At 32.0% G+C, this 19,948-nt stretch overlaps 1 protein-coding gene across 1 annotated transcript in view; it reads right to left on the bottom strand.

Annotated features, from left to right (window-relative positions):
* Positions 1-318: 318 nt before the first annotated feature.
* LOC127739002 (kinesin light chain-like) overlaps positions 319-19,948 on the bottom strand; it is a 41,940-nt gene continuing 22,310 nt past the window's right edge. Inside the window, exons 3-10 of the mRNA XM_052250516.1 lie at positions 16,592-16,671; positions 11,552-11,780; positions 9,869-9,956; positions 8,143-8,244; positions 7,629-7,712; positions 6,821-6,910; positions 1,689-1,788; positions 319-762 (exon numbers count right to left, since the gene is read on the bottom strand). Of these exons, the coding sequence (XP_052106476.1) occupies positions 671-762; positions 1,689-1,788; positions 6,821-6,910; positions 7,629-7,712; positions 8,143-8,244; positions 9,869-9,956; positions 11,552-11,780; positions 16,592-16,671 (865 nt within the window). The 3' untranslated portion in view covers positions 319-670. The remainder of the gene's footprint in view (positions 763-1,688; positions 1,789-6,820; positions 6,911-7,628; positions 7,713-8,142; positions 8,245-9,868; positions 9,957-11,551; positions 11,781-16,591; positions 16,672-19,948) is intronic.

Genomic DNA, 19,948 nt, shown 5'->3' with positions numbered 1-19,948 from the left:
GAATATGTTTATCACTATAAATTTGTCCAAAAATAGTTGTTGTTTTCACAACTTAAAAGTGTTTTTGTCCATTTAGGAATTGATGTCAAATCTTCAGATGTTCATCACTAAAACACTATATTGACCTCTATGAATCTACTTTTGGTTTACTTGTGTTAACATGTTTTTTTCTCAATGATATTTACACCAGCCCATCTTTTCATTCACATATATAAACCTGGAATTACCATTCTCCTACAGATCTGTTTAATATCACTTCAACTACATTTGAACATACTAGAAGATTCTTTCACATAATTTAGGTTCATTAAGTACAACCACAATCACAGAAGAAAAATAAACAGCTGCGCCATGAGCGCATGATACGCCCGTCGTCTTGTGTGTGAATTTTTATGCAATAATCATAAATAGTTTCTGACATACGGCGCGACATGCGAAAACCCCCCTTTTTTTTCAAAAAACTCAATATCTCTAAAATAAAATTTTGAATCAAAACCAAAAAGTATACAGATCTTTAGATTAATAGAACTAAGAAGTGTGTAAAATTACGGTGCGACATGTTTACGCCGGACAGACAGACGGACAGACAGACAGACGGACAGACGGACAAACGGGCAGACGACATTTGTATACCATAATACGTCCCGTCAAAATTTTGACGGGCGTGTAATTAGACAAATGCATCCTGGCCAAAAGATATATTTCTAATTGCCTTATGTTCTTCTCTTTCCTCAGCTTGCATCCATATAGGCTTATTATCACCTAAAACATATAATGTTGATTCAATGAAATTTGCAGTTAAATCAAATAGTACCATATACTTCACAAAGATCTTTTTATACATTACAAAATAGTATGTTACTATTATTTTACTACCAACTCTTAACAATATGTAAAATATATAGCTTGATAGATATAACTATTTTTTTATTGCATCCTGAAAAATATTTGCCACCTTATTGTGTCTGAACCCATGGTAGTCATATAACTGAAAATAATCAAATCTTATCTTCTTTAAGATACTGTATAGATTTTATTCATATAAATTTAATATTTACTAAACATGGCTATTGCCTTAAAGCAAGTTAAGCATTTGTAAAACAAACTTGTTTATCGACCAATGGAATCGGTAGCAAGATCTTATTTTCAAAAACACTCACGATGTTCAAAAATTGTAAGAGTCTAAATAATTGATGTGGATAAGAAAAAAATTATGGTGGCATACATTTGCATGAAGGCTCTATAAATGAAGTTTGTGATCTTCTTTATATCTCTCTTCACATATTACATATTAGGTTGTTGAATGAGGTCTCTTTGTCTGGTAGAATACTTTTCCATGAAACCTGATCTTTTAAAAAATATATCATTAAATTCATAAGCTTTTTTACCTAATTTGGCAAATCACATTGAAGTGTTACAGCAGAAGCCATATATTCACAGATAATGAGAACGTATGACATCATGAGCCATCGTCATTGACGTTGCCTACGATAACAGCGAAAAAAAGATTATCAATGGTTTTTCAAACTTTCAGGGCTAGCTGAGAAACCATCGTATAATCTAGAACTTTATCTTAAATATACAGAAAAACTTGATTTTAACAGTTTACAGTTTCCAAAAAGATTATGTAGCGATCTACACACAGAATCCACCATGAGTTCATGATACAACACTAAAATAAAACTTACCATTAACTTTTCCAAATTCTTTTTCATGTGCTCTGGTAAGTACTTCTTTATATAAAGCTTCTGCTAACTTATATTTTCCTTGTTTTGAATAAACTGAAGCCTGAAATAGTATAAGTGTGTGTAAAAATATCATAAAATATCATTTTTCGTTCATGAATTAACAAATTACTTCAAACTTCGTTGCCTTAAAATTAACAACTCTTTACTCATAATCTTTTCACATAAAAGTTTTGACTCACAATCGATTGTCTTGACTCTTTTTTTATTTAAAAGAATAGTTTTTGTATAAATATCTCTGAACTTATCACAAACATTGTTTTCAATGTAGTTTTAGGGTAACAGTATCACATCAAGTAAGAATTTCCCATTGAATTTTACAAAAACCTAAAGTTCTGAAAAATACGCAATGTTTAAATTATTGCAAAAAATGTGAGTAGCCAACCATGGAAATTACTGAAACTTTGTACATAATATTCTACTGATATAAGCTAAAATTGCATTATTAATCTTGCAGAATAGTATGTTGTTTCAAGATTTCCAGAAATAAATACATGCATTTATTATCATGAAATAACATCTTCAGCTGTTTTATATATTCTGCCTATATTTATGCATTGCTAAATACAAATTTAAAGATTTTTTAATTTCCGTTGGTTGATAAAGTTGGAATTTTTCAGTTTTTATGAACTTTCCCTTATTGAAATTACCTTGTACTTCGGTATTTTTGTTATACTTTTTCCTAGTTTAACTACACAATTACTGACTTTTAATAAACAATTCTGGGATAGTATTTTTTTCATGCCGAGAAAAGGTAAACAAAAACTAGCATGGACGGGGCCATTTTTATCGACAGTGTGAGGGCTTTATAGCCAGTCAAGGTCGTTAAACACACCCCTCATCATTTATTTGATTGACTTCATAAAGCATGTAAAAATGATAAAAATACAAAACATACAGAATTATATTTTCCGGGAATACTTTGATAATTTAATCCTCACAAGGAGGACAACAAAATGTTATACAAACAAAGGAAATATGATAGATTTTTGTCATATGGTTCAAATTGATACTGTATGCTTTACATTAAAATTCCCCTAAAATAAGCTCTATAAAAGGCTGTGTCAATATATAGGTATGTATGTTATTGGAATGATCAATAAATAAGATGTTGATGATAATGAGGTCAAAATTAAACATGCAAAATGTTTTTGTATGTCTTCATCACTAAAGCATTAAAAGCGAACACATAGGCATTGAGTTTCTGTCTTTACTCTATCTATGTATTTGGAAAGATGGAAAAAAAAACTAGCATCTAATCCTGTCTTCTAGAACATTTTCAAAATGAGAGGCGTATTTTTATTTAATAAACATATTAACTGCTAGCTCTAAAGAAAACAATATATATAAATATATATATATATATATACACAAGTCTAAATTGAAAACAACGTTTAAACCTATGATTGCGTTGGATAAAAATCACAATTTTTATACGTGTGCATGCAAAACAATTTCTTGGTAGAGTGGTCTAAATACAGCACAAACAACATTTTCCAAAAGACCAAAAAAGTGAAAAAGTATATTTTAACAAAACGCATTTGACTAGCAGGTCGAACAACTGATGTTCTTAAACCCTGCTGACTGCCATTGGCGATTGCCAAATAAACGGATTACCAGATGTAACAAAATGGATCTTATAATAATTTATTACCAAACAGAAAACAATAAACTTGCGGAAAAGATGGTATACCGCAAACATGAGGTCCAAAAATTTGTACACCATATCCGGATTTCGACAATTAATGTCTCTTCAGTGATGTTAGGAATCGAAACAGTATTTGGATGCCATATAATTTACCTCAATTTAGGATAGACTCTTGAATTTTGAAAGAGTCGAAATAGGACGAACGGATCATATAAACCCGAAGGCAAATATAATACAAGCCCAAACGAAAAAATATAAACAAGTCTAAATTGAAAACAACGTTCAAACCTATGATTGCGTTGGATAAAAATCGCAATTTTTATACGTGTGCATGCAAAACAAATTTCTTGGTAGAGGGGTCTAAATACAGCACAAACAACATTTTCCAAAAGACCAAAAAAGTGAAAAAGTATATTTTAACAAACGCATTTGACTAGCAGGTCGAACAACTGATGTTCTTAAACCCTGCTGACTGCCATTGGCGATTGCCAAATAAACGGATCACCAGATGTAACAAAATGGATCTTATAATAATTTATTACCAAACAGAAAACAATAAACTTGCGGAAAAGATGGTATACCGCAAACATGAGGTGCAAAAATTTGAACACCATATCCGGATTTCGACAATTAATGTCTCTTCAGTGATGTTAGGAATCGAAACAGTATTTGGATGCCATATAATTAACCTCAATTTAGGATAGACTCTTGAATTTTGAAAGAGTCGAAATAGGACGAACGGATCATATAAACCCGAAAGCAAATATAATACAAACCCAAACGAAAAAATATAAACAAGTCTTAATTGAAAACAACGTTCAAACCTATGATTGCGTTGGATAAAAATCGCAATTTTTATACTTGTGCATGCAAAACAAATTTCTTGGTAGAGGGGTCTAAATACAGCACAAACAACATTTTCCAAAAGACCAAAAAAGTGAAAAAGTATATTTTAACAAAACGCATTTGACTAGCAGGTCGAACAACTGATGTTCTTAAACCCTGCTGACTGCCATTGGCGATTGCCAAATAAACGGATCACCAGATGTAACAAAATGGATCTTATAATAATTTATTACCAAACAGAAAATAATAAACTTGCGGAAAAGATGGTATACCGCAAACATGAGGTGCAAATATTTGTACACCATATCCGGATTTCGACAATTAATGTCTCTTCAGTGATGTTAGGAATCGAAACAGTATTTGGATGCCATATAATTTACCTCAATTTAGGATAGACTTTTGAATTTTGAAAGAGTCGAAATAGGACGAACGAATCATATAAACCCGAAGGCAAATATAATACAAGCCCAAACGAAAAAATATAAACAAGTCTTAATTGAAAACAACGTTCAAACCTATTATTGCGTTGGATAAAAATCGCAATTTTTATACGTGTGCATGCAAAACAAATTTCTTGGTAGAGGGGTCTAAATACAGCACAAACAACATTTTCCCAAAGACCAAAAAAGTGAAAAAGTATATTTTAACAAAACGCATTTGACTAGCAGGTCGAACAACTGATGTTCTTAAACCCTGCTGACTGCCATTGGCGATTGTCAAATAAACGGATCACCAGATGTAACAAAATGGATCTTATAATAATTTATTACCAAACAGAAAATAATAAACTTGCGGAATGATGGTATACCGCAAACATGAGGTGCAAAAATTTGTACACCATATCCGGATTTCGACAATTAATGTCTCTTCAGGTTGTTAGGAATCGAAACAGTATTTGGATGCCATATAATTTACCTCAATTTAGGATAGACTCTTGAATTTTGAAAGAGTCGAAATAGGACGAACGGATCATATAAACCCGAAGGCAAATATAATACAAACCCAAACGAAAAAATATAAACAAGTCTAAATTGAAAACAACGTTCAAACCTATGATTGCGTTGGATAAAAATCGCAATTTTTATACTTGTGCATGCAAAACAAATTTCTTGGTAGAGGGGTCTAAATACAGCACAAACAACATTTTCCAAAAGACCAAAAAAGTGAAAAAGTATATTTTAACAAAACGCATTTGACTAGCAGGTCGAACAACTGATGTTCTTAAACCCTGCTGACTGCCATTGGCGATTGCCAAATAAACGGATCACCAGATGTAACAAAATGGATCTTATAATAATTTATTACCAAACAGAAAATAATAAACTTGCGGAAAAGATGGTATACCGCAAACATGAGGTGCAAAAATTTGTACACCATATCCGGATTTCGACAATTAATGTCTCTTCAGTGATGTTAGGAATCGAAACAGTATTTGGATGCCATATAATTTACCTCAATTTAGGATAGACTCTTGAATTTTGAAAGAGTCGAAATAGGACGAACGGATCATATAAACCCGAAGGCAAATATAATACAAACCCAAACGAAAAAATATAAACAAGTCTAAATTATATATATGTATGTATTTTATAGAAAATTCAATTTAAAAAAAAAATTGTTCAGACCAATTTTTTGGATTTATGAAAAAGATGCTGTTTGCACACTTTAAATAATTCTTCAGAAATCATAAAAATAATATAACAACATAACATAAGTCACGAAAAGGCAAAAAAGGAAGAGAACGTAGCTAAAATAAAACCTTATCAAATTATTTTTTTGTTTTAGAAACATTAGAATCGTCTGTACCTAAACGTTTCAAATATGTTTCTAAAAATGTTCAACCTGCCAAATCAACCAAAATCATGCATAACACAACATATAAAACAAGCAAAAGAAATAATATTCCATATAAACAGTTTTATGTCTTCACAAAGGTGCAACTTAACAGAGACATGGTTTGTTTTAATTGGAATTCTCAGAACATCGAAAGTTATATTTTAAGTCAGAAAAGAAAAATTTAACCGTAACAATCTTCTTTTATATTAGAATTGCTTCTCTAAAAAATTGCTTTTGAGCAAACATAAATATAATTTTAAGGTGGTTAAAAGAGATATTGATTTTTCTTTATATAAAAGGTAATCTTAAATGACGTCTTACATACAGCAATTTATAAATACTAAGCAAATTACAATCAGGATAACTCTATGACCACACACTTTTCTTTTGCGAAGAAACTTGTAGCATATTTTTATAACAGAATGGAAAAAAAAAAATCATCAAATTCCATGGTTTGATTTCATTAACACCATGGATAAGCCAAACTGTGGAAATTGCCCCGATACATTTCCCATTTTAGTAACAGGAATATCAGCCAACAGATAAGGCCAACCAATGTTAATAAATCCAACCACATGCTGTAATGAATTATTGTTTAATTCTACCTATATCTGAAGCCCCACACCTATGTGAAAACATAATATATTTCAAAATAAAATCAAATTTAGCCACATGCAATTTACAGCATCCAAATAAACGTTCGTCTTGGGTAAGGCACAAGACAACATTGTACGGCCATCCTTACCAAATTATTCTTGGTTTTAGCAACATTTGGATCATCTGGACCTAATTTACTTTCATATATTTCTAAAGCTCTTTGATAGTACTGTTCTACCTGGATAAATCACAATAAATACATGTACATCACAAATAATTCTAACCCTGTGTAAACTTGATTTTTCAAACTAATTAACTGATCGATTTATAAAGCATTTACATTCTATAGTTAGAGTAGCCTGAATTATATTTACAAATTCAAAATAAATCGAATTGAATAACAAATATTATTTTGAAATCTTCGAAAACGAAATTGACATTCAATTCATCATTTGTCATCGTTTTGATTTTGTATGCCTGATGGTGTTGACCACTACCTTCACATTCATATGGTTTCTAATCAAAATATTGCACAAGAATATACATTCATAAACTTATGTCTATTCTTGAAGGCGATATGCTGACTTCTAGATGATTTCCAGTATTTTGTGTCACTGGGTCGCCGCCTCATTGATGTATACCTCACATCTCCCTAAGATTTAAAATATGTAAAACAAAATGTCATGAAATACCTGGATATTATTATACAATAAAGAAACAAATTTTTATTCTGCTCTGTAATTTTGTTCTGTACTTGATGTTCAAATAATCATATCTTACGCAGTTGACAAGACATATGAATCTAATTAAACAACAATCATTGATATCTATCAATAACTGATATGATTGTAAGATAAAAAGTGGCCTTTGTCTTTAATCTTTTGTTATTCAGGTCAAATGAATATAATACCAAGTTATTTTGAAGCTCTATGGTAAATTTTTTGAAGAATGTTTACCTCTTCATATTTTCCTTGATTTTGACATAAAAGAGCCAAGTTATTAAGCTGTTTGGCAACAACTGGATGATCTTTACCAAGTACCTGTAAATATAATGCTAAATATATATACACAGAATTTAAACAAACCTAAGAAAGTTCATTATCTGACTAAAGATCTACATATCTACATTTAGTAGATAAAAATATTGCATTTGAAGATTTACGATTAGATGGTTGCATACCTTAGAATACAAAACTGTTATATCCATTCTTATTCAGTCAAAAAAAAAATACACCGCAATCATACATTTTAAAATCTGTCACAGAAATTTGTGGGATTATCCATTTAATATAAACTAATTACAATGATAATTTTGTATTTTGTTTAGAATATATCCTTTTTATCATAAGTACAGTCAGAAAAATGATGATCGTTTGAGTAAAATGTTATAACTGCATTTAATCAATTGAAAAGCTCCATGCCTACAGAAAATACTTTTATTTTTTACATTCTCCCTATGCCAATACTCACTTTTTCTCTTATTTTCAAAGCACGTTTACATAAAGGTTCTGCTTCTTTATTTTTCCCTCTCTTGCCATATAACACCGCCAAATTATTTAATGTTGCAGCTACCTGTTAATTCAACAAATTTATTCATGAAATAAGATTACAACTTTAAAACAACAATGTACATTATATGATTTTCTGCTGGAAGAATATATAGTTAATGGAAATTCTTCAAACCTTGTTTATCCCAGTAAAAGCCTGTCAAAAGATGTTAGAGAGAAAATATATTTCAGGTTGCCAATAATTACCTATACCAAAATACTGCATTACTTGTTTGAACTATCCAGTCATTGAATATGCCTTTTGTGTCCTAGTTTGTTTTTCGCCTTTAATTTATGAAATGATGCATATTTTTGTGAATATCTTTAACAAACTATTGAATGAATTTGCAAATATTTTACACCTTCCTATTTTCTGTTGAGGCCACAGTTAAATGATATGTCACTAAATAAAAACAGGAGCAAAGCAGAGCATTTTCTTTTAAATGGTCCTTACATAGTATTAAAAGGAACAGAGACATCGAAAAGTATTGCTGAAAACTGAAGACGGTGCAGGAATTGTTATTCGACATGGGGCAATAAATTGTACATTATACAGGTAAAAATATTCAAATTAGTTTAAGTATTAGGTGGCTACAAGTGCATGTATTTGTTCCGTTATAATATGTAAAGGTATGTTATAAAGATATGAATAACCATAATGCAAAGATAGTTGTATAACTAAATGTACCTGGATAAGTTATTGCTGTTCAAACCACTTAGAGGTTTAGGTCAAAATTCTTCTTCCATGCAGGGAATTTATAGTGAACCAGAAAGATGAATCTAAACAAGGTCTAGCAAAAGTATTTATCTAACCTTCTATTCAACTAAAGCTACGTTAGTTAGAAATTCAGCAAACTTCATGAATACTTTTAAAACTATTTTCATGAAACTGAAACATGTCATTTTTTTTAACTTTAGCCCCTGCCATTTGTTTAACAAGGAACCCAATTGTTCAAAATATTATACATAAATTAGTTACAAAATTCATGCACACATTTAAACATGATATAGTATTTTAGCAATTAACTACATCATAATCTGATATAGTTTACCATATCTCTCCATATAAATTAAATAGAAAATTATAATCAGGTAAAATAAAAAAAAAAAAAAAAACAGGTATTCCGCTTAACACCACCTGTACACTGTATAAAATAATAGCACAAGTGTTTTTCTTCTTAGAAATAGTAACATTTTTACTTTTTTTTTAAAATGTTTTCATTGTTTACAAGTTTCTATATATCAAAACAAAATACCTCAAAGATGTGTGTGCAAATCTTCAATTTACATTATTTTCTATACTTCAACAGTGAATTTCTTTTGCTGCGATAAAGGTCATTTTAAAATTCTGAAATTTTTAAATTCTTGCAAAAGCTACTTGATGCACACTAAACAATATAGGTCATTTTAAAGCAGAAATTATATCAATGAATGTCTTCTATAGATAAAATTTGAAAAGGTTTTTAAATTTTCAGAAAAAACTGATTTTGTTGGCGTCTTGATATGAAAAGATATTACAGAAAAGAATGGCTTTCTTCGTGAGATGAAAAGAATCTAGTGAGTTTGTGAGAATGACAATGCACAGGTGATGTATGTTACTGGGTACAACATGAACCACCATGGATTATACATGCAGTACAAGAACTCACTGCTGGGTGATCCTTTCCTAACGTTTTCTCACGGATACCTAAAACATCGTTCAACACGTTTGCAGCTTCTTTATAATTTCCTTGGTCTCTGCAAATTTCAAATCACATATTGTATTCATTAATATCAATTCGATGTTTTACAGAATGAAAGGAACTTGATGTAATATACCAGTGCAGCAATCCTAGAAAATTTAATATTGTATTGTCCGAGTTTTGAAATAAAAAATATCTTCGCAAATTCCCCGGAAAATCAAAGTAATTATGTAACTTTCATGCTGAAGGGCCAAGCGTTTTTATGAATTTTCCCCTAGGATGTTTGACCTTCTTGCTGTTTACATACATCAAGCTATCTCCCAAGATTTATATCAATAATGCACTCACTGCAGGATGATCATATCATAATGTTTTCCCCGTATTTTTAAGGCTTTGTGAAGGAGATTACTAGTCTCTATATATTTTTCTTGATCTCTACAAAAATAGCAGCAGCAAACAAAAACAAACAATTAAAAACCGATTAACGACATTTTTTAAAACTGCACTGTACTGAAAATTGAACAAAAATAAACAACATTAGTACTGTTCTTTAATTTTCATCAAGATTTAGAAAAGAAGTTGAATCATTTGTTTATACAAGGATAAGTGACCAAATATAGGTTTCTTGTTGCCTATTGTACTTAATTTTAATATGTGTCAACCTATATTTTTGTGGCAACATCTATTTTTGTGTCAACATTGAATTTTGTGTCAACCCTTATTCTTTCCATCAATTTCAAAATGACACAGTTTAAAAGGAAGATCATCACCTCACACATGTGCACATAAAATAAAAACATCTGGCGAGAAACAAAATCTATAGAGTTTTGGATCAAACACTGATGTTCAGTAATTGTAGTTTGTTGATGTGGTTCATAAGTGTTTCTCGTTTCCCGTTTTTTATATAGATTATATCGTTAGTTTTCCCGTTTGAATGGTTTTACACTAGTAATTTTTGGAGCCCTTTATAGTTTACTGTTCGGTGTGAGCCAAGGCTTCGTGTTGAAGACAGTACTTTGACCTATAATGGTTCACTTTTATAAATTTTGACTTGGATGAGGAGTTGGCTCATTGGCACTCATACCACATCTTCTTATATCTATACACATCTGCACATCTATTTTTCATTCATTAATGTTGCCTGAGAAAATAGCTATATATACTCTCCTTTGTGATTTTTATTTACCAAGAGATAAGAAAAGGTCGAGACAATATGTTGAGTTCAAAAACATAAATAATCTATAACTATCTTAAAACGAGAACAATGGTTAGATGCTTTTTTCAAAAGAAACTGAATTTGGCATATATTTTAGAAAGATCACATTATAATGAACAAGGTACTAAGTTTCAAGTTGATATTATGACAACTTCATGGTAAACTATCTTCAACCAAAACTTCAACCTGATAAAAAAAAAAGATGAACAGATGCACAGATTGGGAAACAGTATGCCCTGCTATCCTTAGCGGGGCATAAAAATTAATAATTCATAAGCTCTGATGACTTGAGTACCATGGAACAAATCAATATGGCTCAAAACATATTCAGAATACTACTTTTTTTAATGCATCTTATGTAGTCTTCCAAATATTTTCATATTATATAGCTTAAACATCACTTTCTCCAATCATTTTTAAATGCATCAATTTACCTGTATAAAAGACCCAAAATGTTTAACATGGTAGCTACGTCAGGATGATCATGGCAGCTGGTCAGTTCTAACTCTTCTAATGCTTTTTTACATAGGGGTACAGCTACTTCGTATTGTCCTTGTGAAGCATACTGGAGGACTAGGTTGTGAAGGGTACGTAACCGTGCTGGGAATTCATAACAACCACTAGCAGCTTGGGCCATTGCACTAGGTTGGAATGGAGATAGGACTGAAATGTGATAATATAAAGTTACTTGACATTTGGTTAGTGTCTGGTTGTCAAGAATACCCCACATCACATTTTACTGGTAAGTGTATGTTCCTCGGGAGGTACATCTTCATACAAAAGTGTCACAAACTAGTTATTCGTTTAGATACTTTTATTTTCAAATAGGGCTATAAATTATTGTAATGTAAATTTCCGAAACACCGGACAATTTAGTAAAGCAGATTGCCTTATTGAAATGTCTCATGTGAGTTTCATATCAGTCTGCACATGTTTGTGGTGATTGGGTGATTGCAACTGTCAGGCGAGCACATTGATATCCAACGGCTTCTAATAACAGCACTTAAATTAGTGAGTTTGCTTATCTTTATGGTATATTGAGGTCATTTTTTCTTTAGAGATTATATTTCTTGCTCACATCCAAAAATGTCCATATAATTGCCATATCATGCAAATGTATACACAACATAAGTAATTAGTTAGTTAAAAAATTATTTTGCAGGGGTTATTAAGCACGATGTTGGTGTTTGTATAGCGCACTGTTGAAAGCGTCGACTGGTCGGTAATAAAATGGTGTTTGTGTTAAAATTGTACAAGTATATCAAAGTAATAATACGATTGTTTGTCTCCCAACTTGCAGAGTGAGTGTTTTCGGAGCTCCGATAAATTTTTGATTGTAAAATACAGGAGATAGTGAGATTCTATCGACATTTTAATCTGTGTGACATCTGCATTCAACTCACCAGTTTTTCAAAACTTTCAAAACGACCAATATACAAAGAATACTATCGGTTCATTTTTATACTCGTGGTTTTAAAGGGATAACACATGATGAAATAATAAAGGAACTTGAAAATCAAATAAAATTAGAGAGTGGTAAATCACTCCAACTGACTTAAAAAGTTGTGTTGTTACTTTAAGCGACCTAGATGCCAAAGAAAGGTTAATAGTGTGATTCAACAATAAAAAGTAAAAGTGTCAAATTTATTGATGTAGACAACAAAATAACACACACTTACTGTTTGCAAAAATATGAATTATTCGAAATACTAAGGATTTTCTTATCCCAGGTATAGATCACCTTAGCCGTATTTGGCACAACTTTTTGGAATTTTGGGTCCTCAATGCTCTTCAACTTTATACGTGTTTGGCTCTCTAACTATTTTGATCTGAGCGTCACTGATGAGTCTTCTGTAGACGAAACGCGCGTCTGTCGTATCAAATTATAAGCCTGGTACCTTTGATAACTATTTACACCACTGGGTCGATGTCACTGCTGGTAGACGTTTCGTCCCAGAGGGTATCACCAGCCCAGTAGTCAGCACTTCGATGTTGACATTAATATCAATTATATGGTAATTTTTATAAATTTACTGTTTGCAAAAGTTTGATTTATTCGAAATACTTAGGATTTTCTTATCCCAGACATAGATCACCTTAGCCGTATTTGGCACAACTTTTTGGAATTTTGGGTCCTCAATGCTCTTCAACTTTACACGTGTTTGGCTTTCTAACTATTTTGATCTGAGCGTCACTGATGAGTCTTCTGTAGACGAAACGCGCGTCTGTCGTATCAAATTATAAGCCTGGTACCTTTGATAACATAACAATCAAAGACCTTCCATATGAACTAAATGACTGCTATGTAGCTACACAAATGCTTCAGTATGGCAATGTCGTTCCGAGTTCAGTAAAGCGGGGATATTTTCGAGGAAAAAATATAGAAAATGGTTCAAGATACAATCAAATCATTATTTGTGTTCCGACAATATCAAACAAAACAATATTTAGGAGATATGATGTCCGAATGTTTGCCGACAATGGTTGTACAGAATGTATATATTGTAAACAAAGAAATAACTCTTCCTATGCTAGCAAAGATAAACCAAATCATAGTAAGCGCTGCTATAATTGTTCAGAAATTGTGCATTTTGCAAGAGACTGTCTTAACGGTTCTAAATGTTCCTACTGTAAAACAAAGATATGTCCGAAAAGACTGCGTTGACTATAAACATCGAATCTTCAGAATTATAGACATATCGTACCCTAACCATTTCGTACCCCCCATTTCGTACCCTGGCAAAAACCATTGCGTACCCTGACCATTTTGTACCTTGATCATTTCGTACCTCATGGAATATTTACATGTATACCATTTCGTACCTCATGGAAGATTTATTAGTGTTTCATTTCTTGGTACAAACTGTCTCATTGATGTGCGCCATTTCGTAAATTATGGAAGATTTATATGTATACCATTTCGTACCTCATTGAAGATTTGTATTCATGGAATTTCGTACTTCATGGAAGATTTGTATGTATACCATTTCGTACCTCATGGAAGATTTGTATGTATATAAACGAATTTTTTTTTAAATCTGTAAAACTTTGTTTTTAAGATATTTATTTCAGATATTAGCTGGCGCTTTAGTAAAAGTTCACTTTTCTGCCGATAACACTGATTTTGTTACTTTTGTATACATTTGTAACTAAAGATACGCGCCGTACTGGCGTATTGTTTAAAAAAGGTGGCATTCTATTTAATTGTATAAAATGTTTATTGAATACACGTGCCATTAGAAATTGTGACGTGTGCCGCCTAAATATTGATATATATTCAATTGATTATCGTAAAGTGTAGTTGAACCTAAATGTATATATCATATGCATGGTATTTTTTTAAATAATACTTTTAGAAAATATGCAATACACAAAAAAAAAAGATATTTACCAAACGTTTTTTGAAATTTAGAAGGTAAGATATAAGGATTTAAAATAAATGAACTTGTAATTTCTCAAATTGAAAAAGCCATAGCAAGTTCTTTGATTGGCCTTAAAAGGTGCAAATTCTTATGCAAACATTTTTATTCATGGCTTCTTTCTTGGGTGAATATCAGCTTGTGTCCCTTTTCACTGCATTTACTGACGAAAACAACGGGTAATAACTATAAAAGCAGTTGCAGATATTTATTCCTTTGTTGGTTAATTAACATCATATTTTTAGAGTTGAAAAATTAATTAAGGATAAATCGTGCAAACAAACAAAGTGTGCTGCTAAGTCAAACCAATCATCGGTCTTTATAACATTTCTACGGCTGGATGCATTTTATTAATGTTATTTAAAAAAAAATTAAAATCATCTCAAAATGTTTTTTATCTTAAATTTTTTTTAACTTTTACAAATATTCTGGGTACGAAATGGCAGAGGTACGAAATGGTCAAGGTACGAAATAACTTGCTCATGGAATATTTAGCAGCCAGTATGGTTCAATTTTGTCAAAATAAGCTAAGAAACATCGATGATGAATTATTCGAAAATTAACTTATTTTTTTAACCTATAACATAAAATCAAACCGGCATAGAAAAATACATTTGCACGAGGTCGCTATCTATTTATATTTTATGTTTATGTTTATATAGTGTTATGTGACCGTCGGTAGTTTTCGGAGGTCATCTCGATAGTTAATAAGATGGCGTCTAGACTAAAATACACACGCAGTTCTGATATATATTGTCCTGTATATGCATTGTTAACTGTTTATCTAAGACTTATAATAATTTGGATATGTGTTTTAGTATGTTATAAATCAAATATGATAATTTGTGTCAATTCGGTGAACATGATTTTGACAGCTAATGCCCCTTTAAATCAACTCATGTTAGTCAGTGAACCAGATAAACGAGAATGATTATGTATTACAGTCATGCTTATCAGGTAAAATCAATTGTTATTTAAATATATGTATGTAAAACAATGGGAGTCTAAACGCATTTGATTTTTTCCCTTCTCAAGTGAGGCTGTTAAAATACAGGGGTCACTAAGTGTGCGATCTGGACTACTTAGGTATTTATATATCAGGAAATGATCGAAAAAATATATATTGCTTATCGTTAAAATAAAAAGTAATAACACATACAACACCATAGTTCTTATTTAAATAAAGTTATATCGGGTAAGCTAAGCTTCAGATATTGCTGATCTGATGAGTTCATGTGCTTTCCAACTGTTTTTTTACAGTTTGAGTTTATGTTGTGCTGTTGTACGACTGTCCCAAGTTATGTGTGCGTAGGATGTCCTTTGGTCTCTGTTGGATATTTTTTTCACAATCATACCACAACTCCTTAATTATACCACAGTTGTTCTTGCTCTAATTGTTTTTACTGGAGTAAAATTGATGCACATAACAAGCTACAGGATCTCAACATGAGAGATCATTATGTTTCATCAATTTGTCAAGTCTAAACAGCAAATAGCTTATCTAATTGTATGTTTAATGTTCATGATTTTAATATATATATATAAACAATGCATAGTTATGGACATCCCTTTAATTCCTACCAACATTTTACCATTGTCACAACATTTCTATTACGCTCATCTTTGTCATTTTTTTTCCTCCTATTTTTTCATTGTAGGGAGACATCTTTGTTTTTATTTATGTAATTTTTTCTGATGGAAATAGGCATTTTGTTAATGTGTTTTTTTGTATCCGATTGGAGCATGGTTAAAAAAATACTATTCAGTTTCAGAGACTTCAATCTAAAAATGCTTATAGATTAAAGTTACGCCCATCCGCTTTTCGTCATTTTCTCGATGTGTTTGTTTCTTGATTCTTTCTCAAATATTTGTTTCTATCTATCCTTGCAAACATTTGGCATCAAGCATACATGATGCAGATATTTTAAAATATAACAATTTTACTGATCATTAGTCTGAAATCATATTTTTATTTTCTCCACTTATAATAGAACTGTTCAATCTATTGGTGTGTCCTTTAGTTTACCTAATTTGATATTTGGCTCAATAAAGTACCTTCTTCATGGACTTCATCGCAATCATCAGGAAAACCAGGAGACTGTAGGCTGGTGCTGTTTCTTTTCTCCGGTTCCAGACTGAATTAACAAACAGATGTATTATAACAAAAGTAAACTTGCCTCTTATCTTTCATACGATTGTTAGTAAACTATCATTTTTAAAACGTTAAACATCAAACAATTATTTGTCATATAACTACAATAACTACTGGAAATTAGACATTTTAAAAAAACAAAAATAAATCAATAAAATATGAAAACTACTCATTAACAAACTGATTTCAGCAAACAATGATTGTTGTGTGTATACCAAAACATTTTATGGGCAATGCGGAGCACTACAATAGATTTGTTTTCAACTTAAGCTTTAATCTTATTTTTTCAAATATGTGAACCCTATTGCACTTTTGCAAAAAAAAAAAAGGAACTTCATTTTATTTAATTTAGTGTTTATTAACCATGGCAAAAAATACATTTCCTGTATTCAGATATTACTGCGACTGACAAAAAGGGCCCAGATGCGGCATTTACGATTTCGTATTATGACGTCGTAAAGTCTCGTAAAGTTGACATTGTCAAATCTAAACGAGCACCGAACACCTATAGTTCGTAATTACCTATTTGTAAATAGGTTGGCGGTAGGGTTGAATATAGACTGAACTTTTGTCACTTATAAAATTGTATAATATTTCTATATCAATTATTAAAAAAAATTTATTCTGTTTACCTTGAAATGCATAACATGGGGCGTAAACCAGTCACAAAACTTTAAATTGTCCCTCTTTGTATTTACACTGGATACAAAAGTACAAATGGCGGTCTAAGTATAAAACAGACAAGAGTGCACACGCTGAAATGTCTCGCCTTCTTTACTAATCACTGATATTATGTTGATAGTCCTAAATATAAAGCTTTATTACAACTGTCACATAAACTTAACATTAACCAAGTAAACTAAACATTGACCAATGAACCATGAAAATGAGGTCAAGGTCAGATGAACCATGCTAGGCAAGCATGTACAGCTAACAATTCTTCCATACAACAAATATAGTTGACCTATTGCTTATAGTTTAAGAAAAACAGACCAAAACACAAAAACTTAACACTGAGCAATGAACCTTGAAAATGAGGTCAAGGTCAAATAAAACCTGCGTGACTGCCAAATAGATCATAAAATATTTCCATACACCAAATATAGTTGAACTATTGCATATAGTATTAGAAAAAAAGACCAAAACTCAAAAAACTCAACTTTGACCACTGAACCATGAAAATGAGGTCATGGTCAGATGACACCTGCCCGCTAGACATGTACACCTTACAATCATCCATACACCAAATATAGTAGACCTATGGCATACAGTATAAGAAAAACAGACCAAAACACAAAAACTTAACTATAACCACTGAACCATGAAAATGAGGTCAAGGTCAGATGACACCTGCCAGTTGGACATGTACACCTTACAGTCCTTCCATACACCGAATATACAAGACCTATTGCTTATAGTATCTGAGATATGGACTTGACCACCAAAACTTAACCTTGTTCAATGATCCATAAAATGAGGTCGAGGTCAAGTGAAAACTGTCTGACGGGCATGAGGACCTTGCAAGGTACGCACATACCAAATATAGTTGAACTATTGCATATAGTATTAGAAAAAAAGACCAAAACTCAAAAACGCAACTTTGACCACTGAACCATGAAAATGAGGTCAATGTCAGATGACACCTGCCAGTTGGACATGTACACCTTACAGTCCTTCCATACACCGAATATACAAGACCTATTGATTATAGTATCTGAGATATGGACTTGACCACCAAAACTTAACCTTGTTCACTGATCCATGAAATGAGGTTGAGGTCAAGTGAAAACTGTCTGACGGGCATGAGGACCTTGCAAGGTACGCACATACCAACTATAGTTATCCTATTACTTATAATAAGAGAGAATCTAACATTACAAAAAATCTGAACTTTTTTTTCAAGTAGTCACTGAACCATAAAAATGAGGTCAAGGACATTGGACATGTGACTGACGGAAACTTCGTAACATGAGGCATCCATATACAAAGTATGAAGCATCCAGACCTTCCACCTTCTAAAATAGAAAGCTTTTAAGAAGTTAGCTAACGCCGCCGCCGCCGCCGCCGTAGCCGCCGCCGCCGCCGCCGGATCACTATCCCTATGTCGAGCTTTCTGCGACAAAAGTCGCAGGCTCGACAATAAAATGAGCAAGGAAAGTCGATTTTCGGCAAGTCAGAGTAGCGTACCGCTTGAGATTTTGCAGAACCAAGATGATGATTTCATAAATGAGTTGAATAGGGTCGACCAATTGTTTTTACGATTACGAATACCCAAAGTCCGCGATTAATTTTGATGTTGAAAATTTTGAATCTGACAATGACGACGACAATGTCGATCATTTAGTCGAACCTTCAGATGACGATATACGAGAATATATTGCACAGGCCCGTTTTAGAAATGACACTTCCGGGTGCAATGAATTTTATGGTGAACCTTGTAGCCGGATCATTGAAATGGACGCCGTTATTGAATTCCGAGAGCATTGCAAGGAACTTTTTAAAGATGAACTTGATATGATAATCAAGGCTGAATTGTTTGCACACAGGCGTTCTGGTAGTGTCACCGAAACCAAGAAACACAAAATTAAAGAAAGGGAACGCTTATACCAGGAGTTTTATTTCAAATGAAAGCGGGTATGTAGACAGACATTTTGTTTTATCCATGGAGTTGAAAAAAAGAAATTACTTTCTATTGCAAAATCACTCGATGTAGATGGATTATCTCCGAGAACTCATGCTAGCACAGGGAAACTTCTAAAACATGCCCTTACATTTCAGAATTAAGAAAGTATAAAAACATTTCTTATCAAATATGCTACTGATAATGCTTTGCCTCTGCCAGGCAGGTTGTCTAATTACAAGTTTTGTTGTTATCATCTGACAAAAAATTCAGTTGACATTCATGCAGAATTTGACAAACTTGCAATATATATGAAGTATTGAGTGTAAAAACATTTCAAAGACAGTGGCATGATTTATGTCCCAATATTGTAGTTACAATGCATGTACTGATTTATGCCAAAAGTGTCAGGAATATGCTGGTAAAATATTTAATAGTGGAAATCTGTCTGAGGAGGAAAAACAGTTATTGTTAAATCAATACAATATTCATGTACAGCTTGCCAAAGAATAAAGAGACTACTATCTATCGTGAGCAGGTGAAACTTAGCAAGCAAAGCTACATGGACTCGCCAGATGCACTAAAACAATCAGGTAAAGGTTGAATAATTTATTCCGCCAAAGTATGACTTCTGTATTAA

This window comes from Mytilus californianus, unplaced genomic scaffold (genome assembly GCF_021869535.1).
Source record: "Mytilus californianus isolate M0D057914Y unplaced genomic scaffold, xbMytCali1.0.p SCAF_4, whole genome shotgun sequence".
Lineage (NCBI taxonomy): Eukaryota > Metazoa > Mollusca > Bivalvia > Mytilida > Mytilidae > Mytilus > Mytilus californianus.
This window is presented reverse-complemented; position numbering and strand designations above follow the sequence as displayed.